General features: G+C 43.9%; 2 protein-coding genes across 3 annotated transcripts in view; both read right to left on the reverse strand.

The window, feature by feature from the left end:
• LOC111156724 (signal sequence receptor subunit 1) overlaps positions 1–1,157 on the reverse strand; it is a 30,175-nt gene extending 29,018 nt beyond the window's left edge. For both annotated transcript variants that reach the window (XM_022517768.1, XM_022517769.1), the window contains exon 1: positions 1,001–1,157. In XM_022517768.1, coding sequence (XP_022373476.1) covers positions 1,001–1,079 — 79 coding nt within the window. In that variant the 5' untranslated portion in view covers positions 1,080–1,157. The remainder of the gene's footprint in view (positions 1–1,000) is intronic.
• An 11,392-nt stretch (positions 1,158–12,549) lies between these two features.
• Positions 12,550–16,628, reverse strand: part of LOC111156743 (cancer antigen 1) — a 49,551-nt gene continuing 45,472 nt past the window's right edge. Inside the window, 5 exon segments of the mRNA XM_022517800.1 lie at positions 12,550–12,669; positions 12,671–12,697; positions 12,699–12,755; positions 12,966–13,005; positions 15,906–15,974. Coding sequence (XP_022373508.1) covers positions 12,550–12,669; positions 12,671–12,697; positions 12,699–12,755; positions 12,966–13,005; positions 15,906–15,974 — 313 coding nt within the window.

Consider the following 16,628-nt stretch of genomic DNA (forward strand, 5'->3'; position numbering starts at 1 on the left):
CTGGTGGATACCTGCCATTATCATTCGTTTTGCCACACAGCTCGCTTAAACTTACAGAATGAAAGGAATTGTAGTGATCGTTTAGTCAGACTGACTTTTACAGATTAGAAAGCTGAAGTTCATAACAGAACCAGGACAAAAAGACAAAGTTCCCCATCTTTAATGTCCGGTTAAGTTATTTTCACACCAGATTAACTGCTGGAAAGAACAAACAAACTATAATGTCGTATAATGTCGAATTCGATGTTTCTTCCCCAGGGCAATGTGATGCTTCCACAAAACAAAAAACAGTTACAGAAAAAAAAAAAAAAAAGGCGGTGGGGGGGGGAAACGAGGGCTCAAGTAACAGGAATTCCTCAGTTGGCCTGGGAGCAGGGGCGGACAATGAAGGCGAAGATGGGGAGTTTTTCTGAAATGAAGACTCCTGGTAACACACAGGGTGCAGGGGCTGATAAACAGGGAGAGGACCACGAAGGGGGTGCGGGAAGAGACGCTCTAAGAGTTTAGGTGTGTAGAAACCACGGGTTTCAGCAAATGAATGAAGGAGGGCTCCCAACGTGGAAGCTAAAGACACGTCAGCCCAGAGCGGAGGGGGTGGAGCGGAGGCGGCCAGAAGAAATACAACGGGCTGCGGCGCGCTCGGGGTGCAGCCGTGCCCACTGCCCACTCGCCTCCTTCCCTGTGCCCAAGACCCACCAACTCCGGCCACAGCAGCAGGCGCGGGTCCCGGGACAGAGAAACGCAAGGCTACGGGCGGCTACCAAGCAAGGTCGCCCGGCACTGCCCCGCGCTCCGCGTGGAAGGGGCGGAGGCCCCAGCGGGGATTCGCCCCGCGCGCGCTGGGACCCCCCAACTACAAGCCGGTGGTCGGGGAAGGGGTGGGGAGAGGCTGGCGGAACGGATGCCGGACCCAGGATCCGCTGCCGCCTCCGGCTTCAAACTTGCTGTCGCTGGCGTCTTCTTCCCTGCTAAGACCCGCCGCCCATCCCCCTCGCCTCACCTCCAGGGCCACTGCGGAGCAGGACCGTAGCGGGGAATACAAGCAAGAGCAGCAAAAGCAGGCGAGAGAGGACTCTCATGGCGCGGCCGGTCCGGTGTCCAGTCACCGCCCGCCAGTGCTCTCCGCGGCTCCGGCGGTAATGGCGTTACTCTTCATCCGGGCTCCGGGAGGGGGCGGGGCACGCATCACGCACGGGCCCTTGCCACGCCCCCTCCTCTGGCCGAGGAACGCCGCCAACGTGGCTGCTTGGCTCGGAGGGGTGGGGAGCGCGGGCAGCCCCAGGAGTCACGTGACCGGCCGCCGGGCTCTTCCGACAGTCCCGCGAAAGTCCGCCTCGCTCGGTACCTGCGGGCTGGCAACCGGAGGTTTGTTGCTCGCCCCGCCCCGCTTGCCCGTTGGTTCCAATTAATTAGCGTTATAAGTAGTTACTTTACTTGAATGACGATGCGCCTGGCTCCTGGCGCGGTAGTCTGTATAATTTCAAGTGGTAGGAGGAACGTGAACTACCGTATGTGGCATTGAAAAGCAAAAATGTTTTGTAATATATAATTGTTCAAAAAACGCAAAAAGCATAAAAAACAGAGGAAAATTTTGACTCCTATCTGCCCACACTCTCATCCACAGTTAAACAGTGAGTGCTTAAATTCTTGACATTCCAGAATTATAAATCACCTAGAACAGTGCCTGGCATATGGTAAACATTTGGCGAATATATAATAGAGGCAACAATGGCTGTTCATTGTCCTTCACTTTTCTTCTCATCTGGTTGGACTTTAGGTTGCTACTCGAGCATTTCATGCCACGAAACAATCTGAACCAAGTACTATTGGACTGGACCAGTGTGAGATGTCATACGATAATGGAATAAATAAACCTTGATTGCATGCTTCCTCTTGTCAATCACTATCTCTTAGAGCTGTGCTTTCATGTATAATCTATATAATCTCTAAAAATCCCTATGAGCTGGATATTATTTGCTGAGAAGAAAACACAGTAATTTACCCAAGCTTAAAGGCTAGTCGAAGGCAGATGCAAGACTTGAATGTGGCAGTCTGGTTCGAGATTCCTACTGCGTGGCCTAGAACCATCTGCTGTTCTTCTCCTGCATGGGCTCTGCTCAAGGCCTCATTGGCCTGGGGACCCTGTAAAAGCAGCTTGTGGCTGCTGTTGCCACTAATTCTGTTGGCTAAAACCACAACCTGACCGTGCTGGGCTGAACCAACTCAGCTCCACGCCACTCCACCAGGCCACCAGTGCCACTGACCTGACCCTGCTGCTGTTAAAAAGAAAAATCACGGGCCCAAAATGGCATCACTTAGGCCAAATCACCAAATGTAGATTTGATTAGCAACTTAATTGCAGTTTCAATTTCCCCCAGAAATGGAGTCTTAACCAGTCAGGAATTTTCTGATCAGCACAATAAGGAATGTTGTCAACCTGGGCCCTTCTCCAACCTCCAAAAGAAGGTAAGGTAATCAACCTAATAAGAGGGCCTGTCTTTCCCCCTAAGGAGCCAGAGACTGTGCCTGAAACAATCCTTTCTTTTGCTAGTAACTTCTTGCTCTACCCTTCTTCCTATAAAAACCTTCCATTTTGAATAACTCCTCCTCAGAGCTGCCCTCTGTTTCTAGATGGAATGCTGCCCAATTCATGAATCACAATAAAGCCAAGCAGATCTTTGAATTTCCTTGGTTCAGTTTTGGTTTTTTAACATGGCTAAGGCAGCTGGCAGAAGCAGAGGGCACCCTCCCACTGGGCTGCTGCTTCCGTTTCTATGCTCAGCTGCCGAAGCTGCCACTCTGTGCCAAAGCCACGAAGGCCTCCGCCATTACTTTGTGCTGAACCTTGCCGAGTACTCAACCGGCAAGGGAAGACCCTCCTTCCTCAGCTTTCTGTTTCATGAGTTTCAAGATCAGGCCTTTTCTGAGTGCCTGATGTCTGACAGGTTTTTTGACAAACACAGCCTTCTATTTAACTTGCTGCTGTCTCCAGAAAATAGACATTATACAGTACTCAGAATTACCTCTTCTCTCCTTTCTGGACCAAGGATAGCTCACTGACTCCTCTCCCTTCAGAGGACTTATTTCCAGTGGGGAGGATTCTCATTATAATTAAAACGAGATTCCTAGTAGGTCCGTCTCCCCAGTTCTGAGGACGTGTTTAGACAGAGCCCGAGCCCATAAGGATAATCCAGTTTAGGCTTAAACTGGGACTGCCACACCAGGTATTAAATGATTACTAATGGATTTTATTTGGGACTTGAATTTTAGATAACCAGCTGCTAAATGATCATCATCAGGGACAAATAAAATGTGCCTATTCTGGATGTGATTGACATGCAGAATTTAAGGAAAATAAAAACATATAACCAGGAAACAAAGAGACATAGGTGACTATCCAACTGGTATAAAAATAAAAAGTAGTTGCCTGTGGATCAGGGAAGTAAAATACTCATCCTGATCTGCATGCTCACATGTATCATGTATTATGATCTATATTCTCCCTAAAATAAGCATTCCCTTGGTACCCACCCAGAGCTCTCCCCCTTAGTTGGTTCCAATCCTTGATTCATGGAATTAAGAATCTCTCCACTAATATAAGGGGCATCTGGCTGGCTCAGCCAGTAGAGCATGTGACTCTTGATCTCAGGGTTGTGAGTTTGAGCCCTACGTTGGGTATAGAGATTAATTAAAAATAAAATTTAAAAAAAAATTCTACTAAGTTATTTAGATCTTTCCAAATATTTTCCCATGCTCTCCCGCTCTCTCACCTCTGCACCTACCTCTCTAAAGATCTTCGTTTTCCGGGAATATACCACATCCTGGTTATTCTCATTCCTATGGCTTAGGCAGATCTACAGTTGATTTTCCACTTTTGGCATTTTATTCCCTTGGAATTTGTAGAAACAGAGCCATCTTTTCCCCTGATTACTTAAGTGTTCCCCTCAGCATCCTTGGCAAATGGCTCATTAAGCACCAGTTTTTGTTCTGTTATATTCCTCCAGATTACCACATAGCTGAGGAACTTCCTCATGCCCCATAAATTTCTGCTTATCTGTTACCTTGTTAGTGGGACTTACCTTCACTGCCTAATTTAAAATCACAGCTCTCCAACCTTCCCTCCCCCACACTTCTATTCCCTTCTTTCTATTCTCCTTCATTCACAGCACTTGTGAATTTCTCACACAATATATACAGTTGGTTATGTGTCCTGTTTGTAAACATCTGGAGACCAGGGATCTTTGTGCCTTTGAGTCAATGTTACAGAAGAGTGCTCTCTCTGTAGTAAGTCAGAAAATATTTGTTGACTTTGTTGTATTGCAACAAGTGACATCTTTTCTCCACAAAATTATAACCTCAGTTTAGTTGAAGGCTTAATAGGAAATGAAAAAAATAACAAGGGAAAAAAAAAAAGGTTGTGTTTATTGCATGCAAGCAAAGACTTAAGTGTTCTTTCACCTAGCAAGGGCTGAAGAAAAGAATTGGCTTTTTTGTGCTATCCTTTACCCCTGAAAGAAAATCCTCATGCAAAGAGGACACTACAGGAAAAAGAAATAGAAAATAAGGAAGACTTTCAAAGGAGTCCTGGCTCTCCAGCCCGGCTCCTCACTTAGAAGGAGGGCTTATATTCTCTCTCCGGCCTCCCAGGCATTCGTCCCATCTGGTTCTCTTTCTACACAATTCACAAACCTCCCTAGATCAGATTTCCTTGAAAAGAACCGATGGACAAAAGCATAGTCACCTGATCACTGTCTACAAAACCCTCCACTTACCTCCATTTGTGTACTTGGCCTCTGCCCTCCATTCTGTTAAGATTAGAAATGTTTATAGGCCCACAAAGGGCACCCACCATCTGTAGTCTTTGTCCTATCTCCTGCTCAGAAATGTGTGATTCTAAGACTAGCTCTCTCTTCTCTACCTCATAATAAATTTCTATTTCTCCAATTCATCGTTCCCGTCAACATACAAACATACCCATCTTAAACAAAACTCCCTGTGGCCCCTATTCCCCTTCAGCAACAGCCTCATTTCTCTGCTTTCTGACTCAGTAAAACATCACTATCTCACCTTTCAATCTTCTCCTCCACCTTTCCAATTAGGCTTTTATTTTCACCGCTAAAACGTCTCCATCTTGCTAAACCCCAAAGTCTTCATCTGAGCCCTGCTGTCTTTCACACTTGTTTTTCTAGGCACAGTGACAAGCTTACTCTCCCAGTTTTCTTCCCACTTCACGGGGCCTTCCTTCTCCTCTGCCTGCCCCCTAAATGTTGGAACGGATATACTGTGTAAGGCTGGAAAACTTATCAGCTCCCATTCTCTGAGAGGGCCTGGAAGACACTCCGTCTACCAAAGAAAGAGGGAATGCACAGGTGAGAAGGGCTCCAGCCTCACTGAGATGAGTGGTGTGCTGACCTCTGGAGCCCAACTGAGGGTTAGAGACGTTGTTACAGAATGGGGCTAATTACAATGAGGATGAGAGGATGAAAATGAATGGAGGCCAGGTGGGACCCCTTAACCATCAGAAACAAGGTGGGCTCAGTAAACACCAGGAGCTGCAAAGTCTGAACAGGGGAGAAGAGTGGAGAACAGGCAGGAGGAGTAACCTGGAGAGAGACAGTGGTTACTAAGATCAATAATACTACCCAACTTAATGTAACTTATACCATTAAAGAAATCAAGAAAGATCAAGAGGAGGCTGAGGGCAGTTGCCCAGTAAAGTCATGATCCCCTCCTCATCTGGGCATGAGCCAATTTTCAGTTCCAGAATCCAGTAACTGAAGAGAAGCCAGGGTGCTATGATGAGGAGCCCTGAAACACCACAATTCAGTAGTGAATGCGCCATCTTTCTTCGAGGGGGCCTATTGATATTTGCTCACAGTAATCGTGCATGGAGTAAAGGGGAACACCCAGACCTTTGGAGGATTGTTGGACATACGGTCTGAACTGATGTTATATCCAGAACCAACACAGCCCCATTTTAGGGTAGAAGTATAAGGGAGCCAGGCAATAAATGGAGTCCCAGCCCAAGTCCAGCCAACAGTGGGTCCTTTAGGTTATCAGACCCACCCATTTTTGGTCCCTCAAAGTACAAATGGAATGGACATACTTAGTGGTTGAAAGAACGCTTACATTGGTTCCTAGCGGAGCCATCAAGAGTATTAGGATAGGTGTCTGGGTGGCTCAGTTGGTTAATTGTCCGACTCTGGGTTTCAGATCAACTCAAGCCCTGAGTCAAGCTCACGATCAGTGTGGAATCTGCTTGAGATTCCCTCTCCTTTGGCCGCTCCCCCATTCATGCATGCTGTCTCTCTCTCAAATAAATAAAATCTTAGAAAAAAAAGAGTATAATGTGTAGGAGAAGCTAAGTGGAAGCTTCTCAAACTGACACTACCACTTCCCTTCCCAACAGAGATAGTAAATTAAAAGCACACCCAATCCCAGGGGAAGGGGAAGGTGTGTGCCACTCCCATAGTGGTGGTGGGCTCTGTCAAATTCCAATTTAACTTGCCAGCTGGCCCCTCCAAGAACTAGATGGATTGTGGCAGGTAACAGTGAAGTACCAAAAGTCACCAAGTAGCAGCCCCATGGCCTCATGCTTTAGCCCAGCAGCTGATCATAGTTTGTCCTACTAACCCTTCTCTTATATGTTCCCCAAGAACAAGATTGACCAGAATCCTGAGGAAATGGGGCCATAAGCAGTGACTGACTGCAAATAGGCTGGAGGAGATTTGGGGGGTGGTGTGTGATGGAAATATTCTAAAACTAGGTTGTGGTGTTTACTGCATGACCTTAAATTTACTTCGTAAATCACTGAGTTTTACACTTAACAACAGAGAACTTTTACAGTATGTAAATCATCCTTCAATAAAAGGAAGAGTATATTTAAAGATTTTATTTATTTGTCAGTGAGAGAACACAAGCAGAGGGAGAAGTAGGCTCCTACTGAGCAAGGAGCCTGATACAGGACTTGATCCCCAGACCCTAGGATCATGACTTGAGCTGAAGGCAGATGCTTAACGGACTAAGCCAACCAGGCATCCCAGGAAGAGTATATTTGAAAAGATATATTTATTAGTTGTAGTAATTCCTTGTACATTTATGCACTGTAGTTTTTATACTTACTTGTGAAATAATAGAGACTATATATACTGGTCTCTGTCCTGGTTCCTGTCAGAAAGCACCTGAAACTTTTGTATATTCCTTCGTTGGGCTCTGTGCTCAGACCAGACTCTGCTTGGTATTCTCTCTCTCCCTCTGTCCCGCCCCAACCCCCTCAATAAATAAACAAATAAAATCTTTTAAAAAAACCTTTAAAATATATATATTCTAATTGTTCTTTGTGCAAGCTTGGCCTTGCTAAATACAAGAGGATATGTGTTTAGTTTCACAGCTTACCCCTGAGGTACCATCATGAATTCATACTGACTCCCAGAGTCCTTTGTAAGTATTTCAGAGTGGAGCTGCTAGGTTTGACTTACACATGTCACTGGCTCCTACCCAGAGTTTTGTTTCTATAGGCAAATATCACTGTCTTTTAAAGATAGACATAATATACAAAATATTTACATTTTTGCAACAATATTAACACAGTCCTATAATTGTTCTTAACATAACGTCACAATGAACTCCTTTCTTACAAAGCTATTACGGGGAGGCTGGGTCTTGAAACCAGATCTTATGATTCCGTGGTGAGGGCTCTTTTTCCTGAAGCACACTGTCTTCCATGTGCTGTGGTTTAGAGAAGAGGGTGCTAAATACCATTAGAAAGTCTCAGATAAAATAGAGGAGAGGCGCCTGGCTGGTTCAGTCGGTGGAGCATGCGACTCTTGATCTTGGGGTTGTGAGTTCGAGCCCCACATCGGATGTAGAGATTACTTAAAAATAAAACCTTTAATAAACAAACAGATAAATACACTGATTGCTTTCAGATAAGGATGAGGGTGATATTTAAATTAGGCATTGAAGGGTACAAATGTGTTAACTATGAGGAACTGGTTGGTGGGGGTGGGGAAGGGAGGAAGTTTTCGTTGAGTTAGGGCAGGGAAGGGCATTCCCAGAAAAGGTAACAAGATGGGCGAAGGCACACAAGTGGGATGCAGCCAGAGCATGTAAAGCAATAGATGTGGGATTACAAAGTAAGAATTTGAAACTGCGTCCTTAAAATATAATTCAGTAAATTATGGTACACACAAAACACACACACACACACACACACACACACACACACACACTCCATGAAATATTATACAGCCTTTAAAATTGAGACTGGCATATTGAGACAGCCAATATAGAAGAACATTCATCCGGAAACACGATGAGTCGAGATGCCTGGTTGGCTAAAATCAGGTGCTTTGTAAACTGTCAATCATTTCTCAGAAGGTATAACAGGGCATGAAAAGAGCAACCACGACAGCGTTAGAGGACTGCAGGCAGGATGTTTTTCAGGTGAGAGCAAGAATTCAGTGACGAGTTACAAACTAAAGGTGGGAGAGAATCAAAACAATGGATGAGGCAAGTCCTGAAGAAGATGCAATGGGTCCAAATCACAGGAACAAGGAACTAGAGGGAAGGAGAACCAAGTGGAGAAAAACAGAAATTGTGAGGCAGAGAGGAAATTGTACCTCCTTGTCATATCCTGTGATGAGACCCAAAGCTGTGCTCTGTGAAGGCAGAGGCTGTGCCTATTTCAAAACTTCGCCTCCCCTTTTGAGCCTCCAACTGCAAGAAGAGAGTGAAGCTTTCAGCCACGAGCTCCCACTTAACGACAGCACAGCCCCTGGCTGCCCTGAGCATGCCTATCCTGATTTCCTTTCTTCCATGCTCAGCAGAAGAGGTGTCCCTGTTTCTATGAGGTGCTGGTGAACTGAGTCTCTCTCTTTCCGCTCCTGAAACCTTGACTCATCAATTAACCCTGCTCTCCCCTTTATCTTTAGTCCCTTCCCTGGCCTCTGGATCCTTCTCAGCATATATGTAACGACTTCTTAAATATCTCCTAGATGTTTCACGGCAACCTCACACGCGTGCTATCTTTCCCTGCAAATCAGCTGTCCCTCTTGTGTTCTCTACTTCAGTTAGGACAACACAACCAGAACTCTGCTAGGCTTCCCAGGCTCCTCTGTCTTTTAGCTCTGCAGCTAACCAATTACCAAATCCTTTTCACTTTACCTTTGACATAGCCGGGCATCCATATATTCCTCTTGATTTTCACTGTCATGAGTTTAGTTTCTGGTATCAGTTTTCCTTGCCTGGAGCCCTGTAGCTGTCTCTCAACAGGTGCTCCCAGTTCTGGCATCATCCGTCACCACCCTACCCTTCACCCCACTTTTAGGGTGAACTTTCAAAAGGCATATCTGACCACATCACTCCTCGACTTAAAATCTTTCAGAGCTTCTCATAAGGATAAAGTTCACGTTTTTTGGCAAGGCATACAATGCTATTCATCATCATCTTCGTCTCCTGCCACATGAAGAACGTGGGTTTTATTTGTTATTATTTTTTAAAGATTTTATTTACTTGTCAGAGAGATAGAAAGAACACACAGGGGGAGCGGCAGGCAGAGGAAGTGTTTTCGAGAAGCAGGCTCCCACTGAGTAGGGACCCTGATGCTTGGTTCCATCCCGGGACCCCGGGATCATGACCGAGCCAAAGGCAGATGCTTAACCTACTGAGCCACCCAGGTGTCCCAGACATGGGTTTTAGACACAACTTGTGGTTCAGGGGATGTAACACAGCATGCTCCGAGTGTGCCTCCGTGTTTTGAGTGTGCTGTAGCTTTCCTCTTCCATCTGTCTGGGGGCTATCCAGTCGCGATAGATCTGGCTCATGTGTCACCCTCTCTGGAAAATCTTCCTGAGTTTCCCATACATAGTCCTGAGCCATTTCATTTATGCTTCTAGAGCACCCTGGGCAGGTACGCCAGCACCCCACTCTAGAATAGAGTCTGTCTCCCTCAGTAGATGACGTAGTCCTTGAGTATCTTTGCCTGGTTATGCTGTGTCCTTGGCATCTAACACTGATGCTGTCACATCATTTATTGAAAGTCTCTAAATGTTTATTGAAAGAAGCACAGGCTTAGACTCTGTGCCCTTCAGTCAGGTACCAAAGGAGGTACATTCATGTTGAGACAACCTGTGGGTAAAAGATCATAAATGTCTAATAATGTACACTGCAAACGTAAAGCTTACGCATGCGCTCGTTTGCAGACGACCTATCTAATCCTTCCTTTCCAACTGCTTCATCACATTCGTGTGTGGATCCCAGAACTGCCTTAGCCATCCTTACGTTAATATTTGCCCTTCTCCTATCGTATTTTAATTTTTCTTAGAGGATCTCCTAAAACTACTACTAATAATGTATCTTTTTAAAAAAGATTTTATTTATTTATTTGACAGGCAGAGATCACAAGTAGGCAGAGAGGCAGGCAGAGAGAGAGAGGGGGAAGCAGGCTCCCCGCTGAGCAGAGAGCCCAATGTGGGACTCGATTCCAGGACCCCAGGATCATGACCCAAGCTGAAGGCAGAGGCTTTAACCCACTAAGCCACCCAGATGCCCCCAATAATGTATCTTTTTAAAACTTGAATCACTTCCAAAACTTTCAGTGCTTAATGTTCTGAAACACACCACTGTCTCAGTTGAGATGGGCTATGCACGTCTCATCATTCATCTTAAAAGGTGTTGCAATTTGCTGAATTTTGCGAAGTTCACATTTAAGATTTGTCTTACAGAATTCCTCAGCAAAAATGACAATAATAATAATAATAATAGCTTTTATTTATTCAGTACATCCTTTAAGGCCAGATATATATTCTCTGTATATTTTCCTCTTGTACTTACCTGAGTAATTTAAGTGCAAAACTAATTTTAGCAAGCTAAAATCATCTCTTCCCTTCCAATAGTTGATTCAACAGCTACCTCGCCATCCTGGCTTTAAGATTTATCAAAAAAATAATATGCATGTATGTATATTTGTTTTTCTGATACATCTCACAAAATCAGTTGCCGCTGGTTCCTTTGTTTAAATTCAGAACTAATTCCTGAAAACTGTGCTAAAGTAGAATTATGAGGATTACATCTTAGACCAGTCCTCTCCTTTCATCTGGGTTTTAATTCCAGAGGATTTCGGAATTAGTGTCTTAAAATTTGGTTGGTAGTAGGAAGAGCCTGCCTGCTTAGAGAGAAAAAGGATCTCCTCCAGGGGGAAACAAACCGTTGAAATGAGATAAATTACTATTTTTATGTGTCATCCAAGAATTGATAATATGGAAGTGCTATTCTGTGTGAATGAAAATAGACATTTGGAAAAGAAGCCACTGCATTCCCCTGTTTATGCTAAAGTAGAATATGTTTCATTGTTCATGAGAATAAATTAGAAGAAAAGTAATCACATTTTTTGGAATGTAAAGTTTTATCATTTATGTAGATTTTAATGTATTATTTATATGATGGACCTGGGTTCTATACTTCTATACTCTGTTCCTGGATTGGTTGACAAAAATGATTAATGTTTAATCTTCAGTCCTGTTTAATCTAAATAATTTATATTTTCTTCTAAAACAACTGGCATCTAAAAGTGAAAGGAAAAAATATATCTTTAATTTTTAGGAAACACAGGCATTCCGTGATAGAAGAGCTGATTCTTGATTCCATGTGGAATTCTTGATTACACATGCAATTCTTACTCCATAAACAGCTAATTCTTAAACGCACGGAAAAGGGGTACTATAGATAGATGAACAGATGAACACCTACAGATAGATGAACTTCTCAGAGAATACCGGTACTATATTTTAATAAGGATTTTTGTTTGTTTCAACCTTTTTTCCATTAAGGAACATGACAAGGAATAAGGATGGTTGAATTTCCTCTTCCTTGGTTTGGTTGCCAGTTGTCAGAATGAAGACAAAGGAACAGAAGCAAACATCTAAGTAATTCATGAAGTGACTCATCAGTACAGTATAACGAAGAGTTGGTAGTGTTAAGGTATTCTCATAACTCAACTATTAGAACAGCTGGAGCTCAGTGGGGCATATAGAGACATGCCCTTTGACTGTACCCTCTTCCACAAAGCTATGCCAGATATAAACCATGGGTTTTCATGAATACATACGCTCGGCCCAGGGTGGGACAAGGGCAACAGTGGCTGTATCTTCTATTAAGAATTAGTCCAGCACGGGTAGCATTGGTAATGGGTTCTGAGTCTCCCTCCTATTTCATACCTATTCTGGGGTAGGTGCTTGGGAATACCAAAACGAATACGAGATAATCCCTGCACTCCAAGGGTTCCTGTCAAGCTGAGCTTGAGCTGGCAGATAAGTTTGTAAGGTGGGAACTAAAGTAAAGGGACACAAGGAACTGAGAGAGAGCATTCTTGGCAGGGGAAGCTGTATAGGCAATATCAGGAAGGCATGAAAATAACATAGCATGTTTGGAAAGGGGCAAGTGGTTTGATATGGTTGGGTGTATGACGGTGAGAAGGTTAGAACGAAGCAGTGAATGAGAAGACTGGATAGGAAGGCAAGGGCCAGGTCATAGAGGATCTCATGTGCTGTATTAGGGAGCTCAAACTGATCCAGAAAACAGGGAACCATCGAAAAGTTTTATATAGGGAAGGGGCTTCATCTTATTTGCTTCTGAAAGATCGAGGTCTGCTCGGTGGAGGATGGAAGGAAGGGGCACCCAGCTGGAGGCAGAAACACCAAATAGATGATTGTCATCCGCCAGATAAGAAATGATGAGGGCCCGACATGAAGCAGTAGCTGTAGGGATGATGTGAAGACACCGATACAAGGAAAATTTCAGAGGGAGGGCTTGCCAGTTACAGGACGTATGATGATCAGAGGCCGAAGAGGCCTCATCTGAGGGCAGAAAGGAAAGCTAAGCTGAACAGTCCTGAAATTTAATCTTGTGCTACTGTCAAATTACATGGAGATACAACATTCTTTATAGCAATCATCAATATGACTTACCGTGGTCAAGGACTTTGGGTGATTTTCTAATCTTCTGGGCCTGGAGGAGACAGAAGGAGAAAAAAAAAAACAAAAACAACCAGGTGGTGGCAAGGAGGGCTTAAACAGTGAACCTAATGAACAAGGACCACATTATTTGATAAATTCGTGCCCTCACTTTCAAGGAGAAATTGCCACTTAGGATAGAACTATCAGACCCTAAAAGATGAAGCTTTTCAGTGTATGTCATATACGGATCAGTCTCATTGCAATTGAATAAACGTACTGAGCCATGGTCTTGCTATGTTTTAACATTCTCATGGACTTCTTTAGGATAAGATTATGGCTCCTTGAAAGTGATGAAGAACTAGAGGCAAAAAAAAAAAAATCTGAAATTATTAACATGCTGGGCTTGCTCTTATCTCCCTATCTCCCAGTCTTCCACTCCTGAACACAATCAGCACCAGGAGCACCATAATTCTGAGACGGTGCGGAAGTAGTCTAAAGCGCGTTCCCATGGTTGAATTTACTGAGGCCCGTGGGAAGCTTCAAGGATGGTGGCTGAAGGCTCCTGTAAGTCTCCAGTTTTCTAGGAAACAGCCTTGATCAGCTGGAAAGGGCCTTGCGAGGTCTTCGGCTCAGCTGCCTCCCCAACCCCCACCCCTGGGCTTCAAGTCCGGTCTAAATCTATACAAAAGGGCCTCAAACACTTTATAATTGACTAAATATCAGTGAACAACTATCTGAACTAGTGAAATGTGTGAATTTATATATTAATTTTCTTATTTTAAAAGATTCCGGGGGGAAAAAAATTCCACACTTTCTGTCAGCAACTCAGAGAAGACTCATACTCAGTTTAAATCAGGAATTACTGAGCATCTGTAATATGCCAGGCATCAGATCATGTTCTTTCATATTAGGGAAAAAAACCTTCATAGTTAACCTATCACTTTGCAAACACTAGTATAAATCTGCTAAGGGATTTTAATTTTCAAAACGTAGTTGTATTGCAAATAGTATGCTAAACATTCATGACTTGCGACGAAGTCCAAATGCGACTTTAATGTCTGCCTCCCGTTTCTACTTTAGACTTTCTGCACTCAGGGGAGATTTTCCTTTGCCGTCGGCTGAATGTGCAGCAGGCCCAGTGAGGTTTTGCTTACTCTGAGATAAGGTCAATCTTCCCCGTGAGGCAGGCACACAGTCTCAATTTGGTAAGCAGAATGTCCAAGACTTAAATGTGAATCCTTTAATCGTCATTCAAAAGTAGGATTTCTCATCCCCTCCTCTAAGCTAAGCCTTGTAGTTGGTGGACACCATCTGCTACTGGAGGTCAACTTCTGCTCTCTCTAGGTTTTCGACCTTGTCCATTTGCAGGAGGAGGGAGAAGAAGCAAGGTGATAGGACATTTTTACTTGGCTTGGTGGCTTCAGAGTCCCTGGGCCTGGAAAGTAGCTAAGCTGAGTCTTTCTCTGTGCAGCTAGTCAGGGCGAAGGACCTCTGTCCTACAGTTGCCCTTGACTGAGGCTGATGCATCTCTCCTCTGGTGGTCACTTGATACTCCTTCATCAGCCCGTAAGAATCTGGTACTCCCTTCCTGCCTCTTGCTGCTGGTGTCCTTCCAGGTGGCTTTGGGCAGAGCCCAAGATAACTCAACTCCCTCCTGCTTGGTTCTTAACAAACTATCACACACATCTTCTGTCCTGGGGACAAGCTCAGAGAGAACAGGCCACCTCACACAGCCCCTCTGGGGGGTTGCCACGGTTTGCTTTAGTTTTCTCAGGTAGGGTGCATCACTGATTCCCTGTTCCCCAAATTTTAGGAAATGCAGATCAAAGCTCTCCAGGTGATCTTCTGGAAACCCCCTCACCAGGCTTTCAATAAAAGAGGTAGAATTATTTGGGGGCGATGGGAGTCCACAACATGACGGATTCAAAGAAATTTCTTCTCTAGTCTTCCCTACTCTCCACACTTTTTAAATATGGGATCTGGCCAAAAGATACGAGTCATGAAACAGGTTATTTGAAATTTCCTTCAGAAATCCTACACCTGGGGAAAACTCGCTCTCACTTTAAGAACTGATGACTGGGGGCTCCTGGATGACTCAGTTGGTTAAGCAACTGCCTTTGGCTCAGGTCATGATCCTGGAGTCCCAAGATCGAGTCCCGCATCAGGCTCCCTGCTCAAAAGGGAGTCTGCTTCTCCCTCTGACCCTTTACTTCTCCTGTGCACATGCTCTCTCTCTCTCAAATAAATAAAATATTAAAAAAAAACCCCTTGTGACTATTTTATTAACACCTCAAGGACTAGGCCAGGAAGAATCCCATTTTAATATCCTACTATGGTCTTAGTCAACCCCATACGGTTTGTGCATATCCCTTGAAGCATCAAATCCACAGAAATAATGGGTGGTAAGTTTAACATTAGTATAAGAAAGTCTGGTCATAAGATACAAATGTAAGCTGTTTTGCTGTAGATGAAATCTTAGCTCATAATCTTTATGGTATCTTCCTTAGAGGAGATTGTAAGTTCCATGAGGGTAGGTGTTCTGACTTTCCAATTCAAGTCCTACCAAAAACATTTATCAAGCAACTATTTTATGCTAGGTAAAATACCAAGAACTTGTATATAGTTTATCTTAAGTTAAGAGAAGGAAAAAAGGGTTTTTTTTTGATGTATTATCTATATACTTATGTTTTCTTATTTTTATTTTTAAAGACTTTTTTTATTTATTTGACAGACCGAGATCACAAGTAGGCAGAGAGGCAGGCAGGGAGAGAAAGAGGAGGAAGCAGGATCCCCACGGAGCTGAGAGCCCAATGTGGGGCTTGATCTCAGGACCCTGGGATCATGACCCGAGTCAAAGGGAGAGGCTTTAACCACTGAGCCACCCAGGTGCCCCTATACTTGAGTTTTAAAGTTAAAAACATTGTTATTTAGAAAAAAAAGAGAAAAACTTACCGTGGTTTTCTTGCTTTCTCTCTGGGCCTCCTAATTAAATCTTCCAAATGTTTATTTCTCTCTTCTAAACTGAAGGGAGGAACAATTGAATTTTATGACTAAAATTGACTTTTCCAAAGTAATATTTTGTTGGACGCACTGGAGGATTTGAGATGAATATAAATGGTGAATCTAGCTTTTTGGCAAAGTCTTTCATCCATCTACTTCAGTATACGACAATTTGGAATTCTTTCCTAGCAACTCCAATGATTTAATCAGTCTCTCCCTTTAGGGGTTCCAGTAGTGAGGAGGGAAAGCAGACAGTGGTAAATCCATGAAGTGACATTTTGATGTCCTATTCATTTATACACACTGTGGGTAGAGAACTGATCCCTGCCAACATAATCCTGGGGGTAACATGTTAAAAGCACAGCCCCTGAACTGTGAACTGCTTGAACATGGGGAAATACGTAATAGTGTCATAGGAAGGATCACAGCACTCGGGGGCCTGTCGGAGATTTACTTGTGTTCGACTTTAATGGCTTCCAATAAGAGCGATACTAGCAGGTTCCCTTCTTGCCTCTAGGAGGGCAAATTAATTAAAATAGTCTCTTCCCAAACTCGCTTTCCCAGCCAGGGACAGTTTATCACTTTCCTGCGGCTGCTGAACAGATTACTACAACCTTGGTGGCTTGGAACAAGGCACATTTATTCGGGAGGTCAGAAGTCTGAAATCAGATGCAC

This window comes from Enhydra lutris, unplaced genomic scaffold (genome assembly GCF_002288905.1).
Source record: "Enhydra lutris kenyoni isolate GAN:26980312 unplaced genomic scaffold, ASM228890v2 scaffoldscaffold48, whole genome shotgun sequence".
Lineage (NCBI taxonomy): Eukaryota > Metazoa > Chordata > Mammalia > Carnivora > Mustelidae > Enhydra > Enhydra lutris.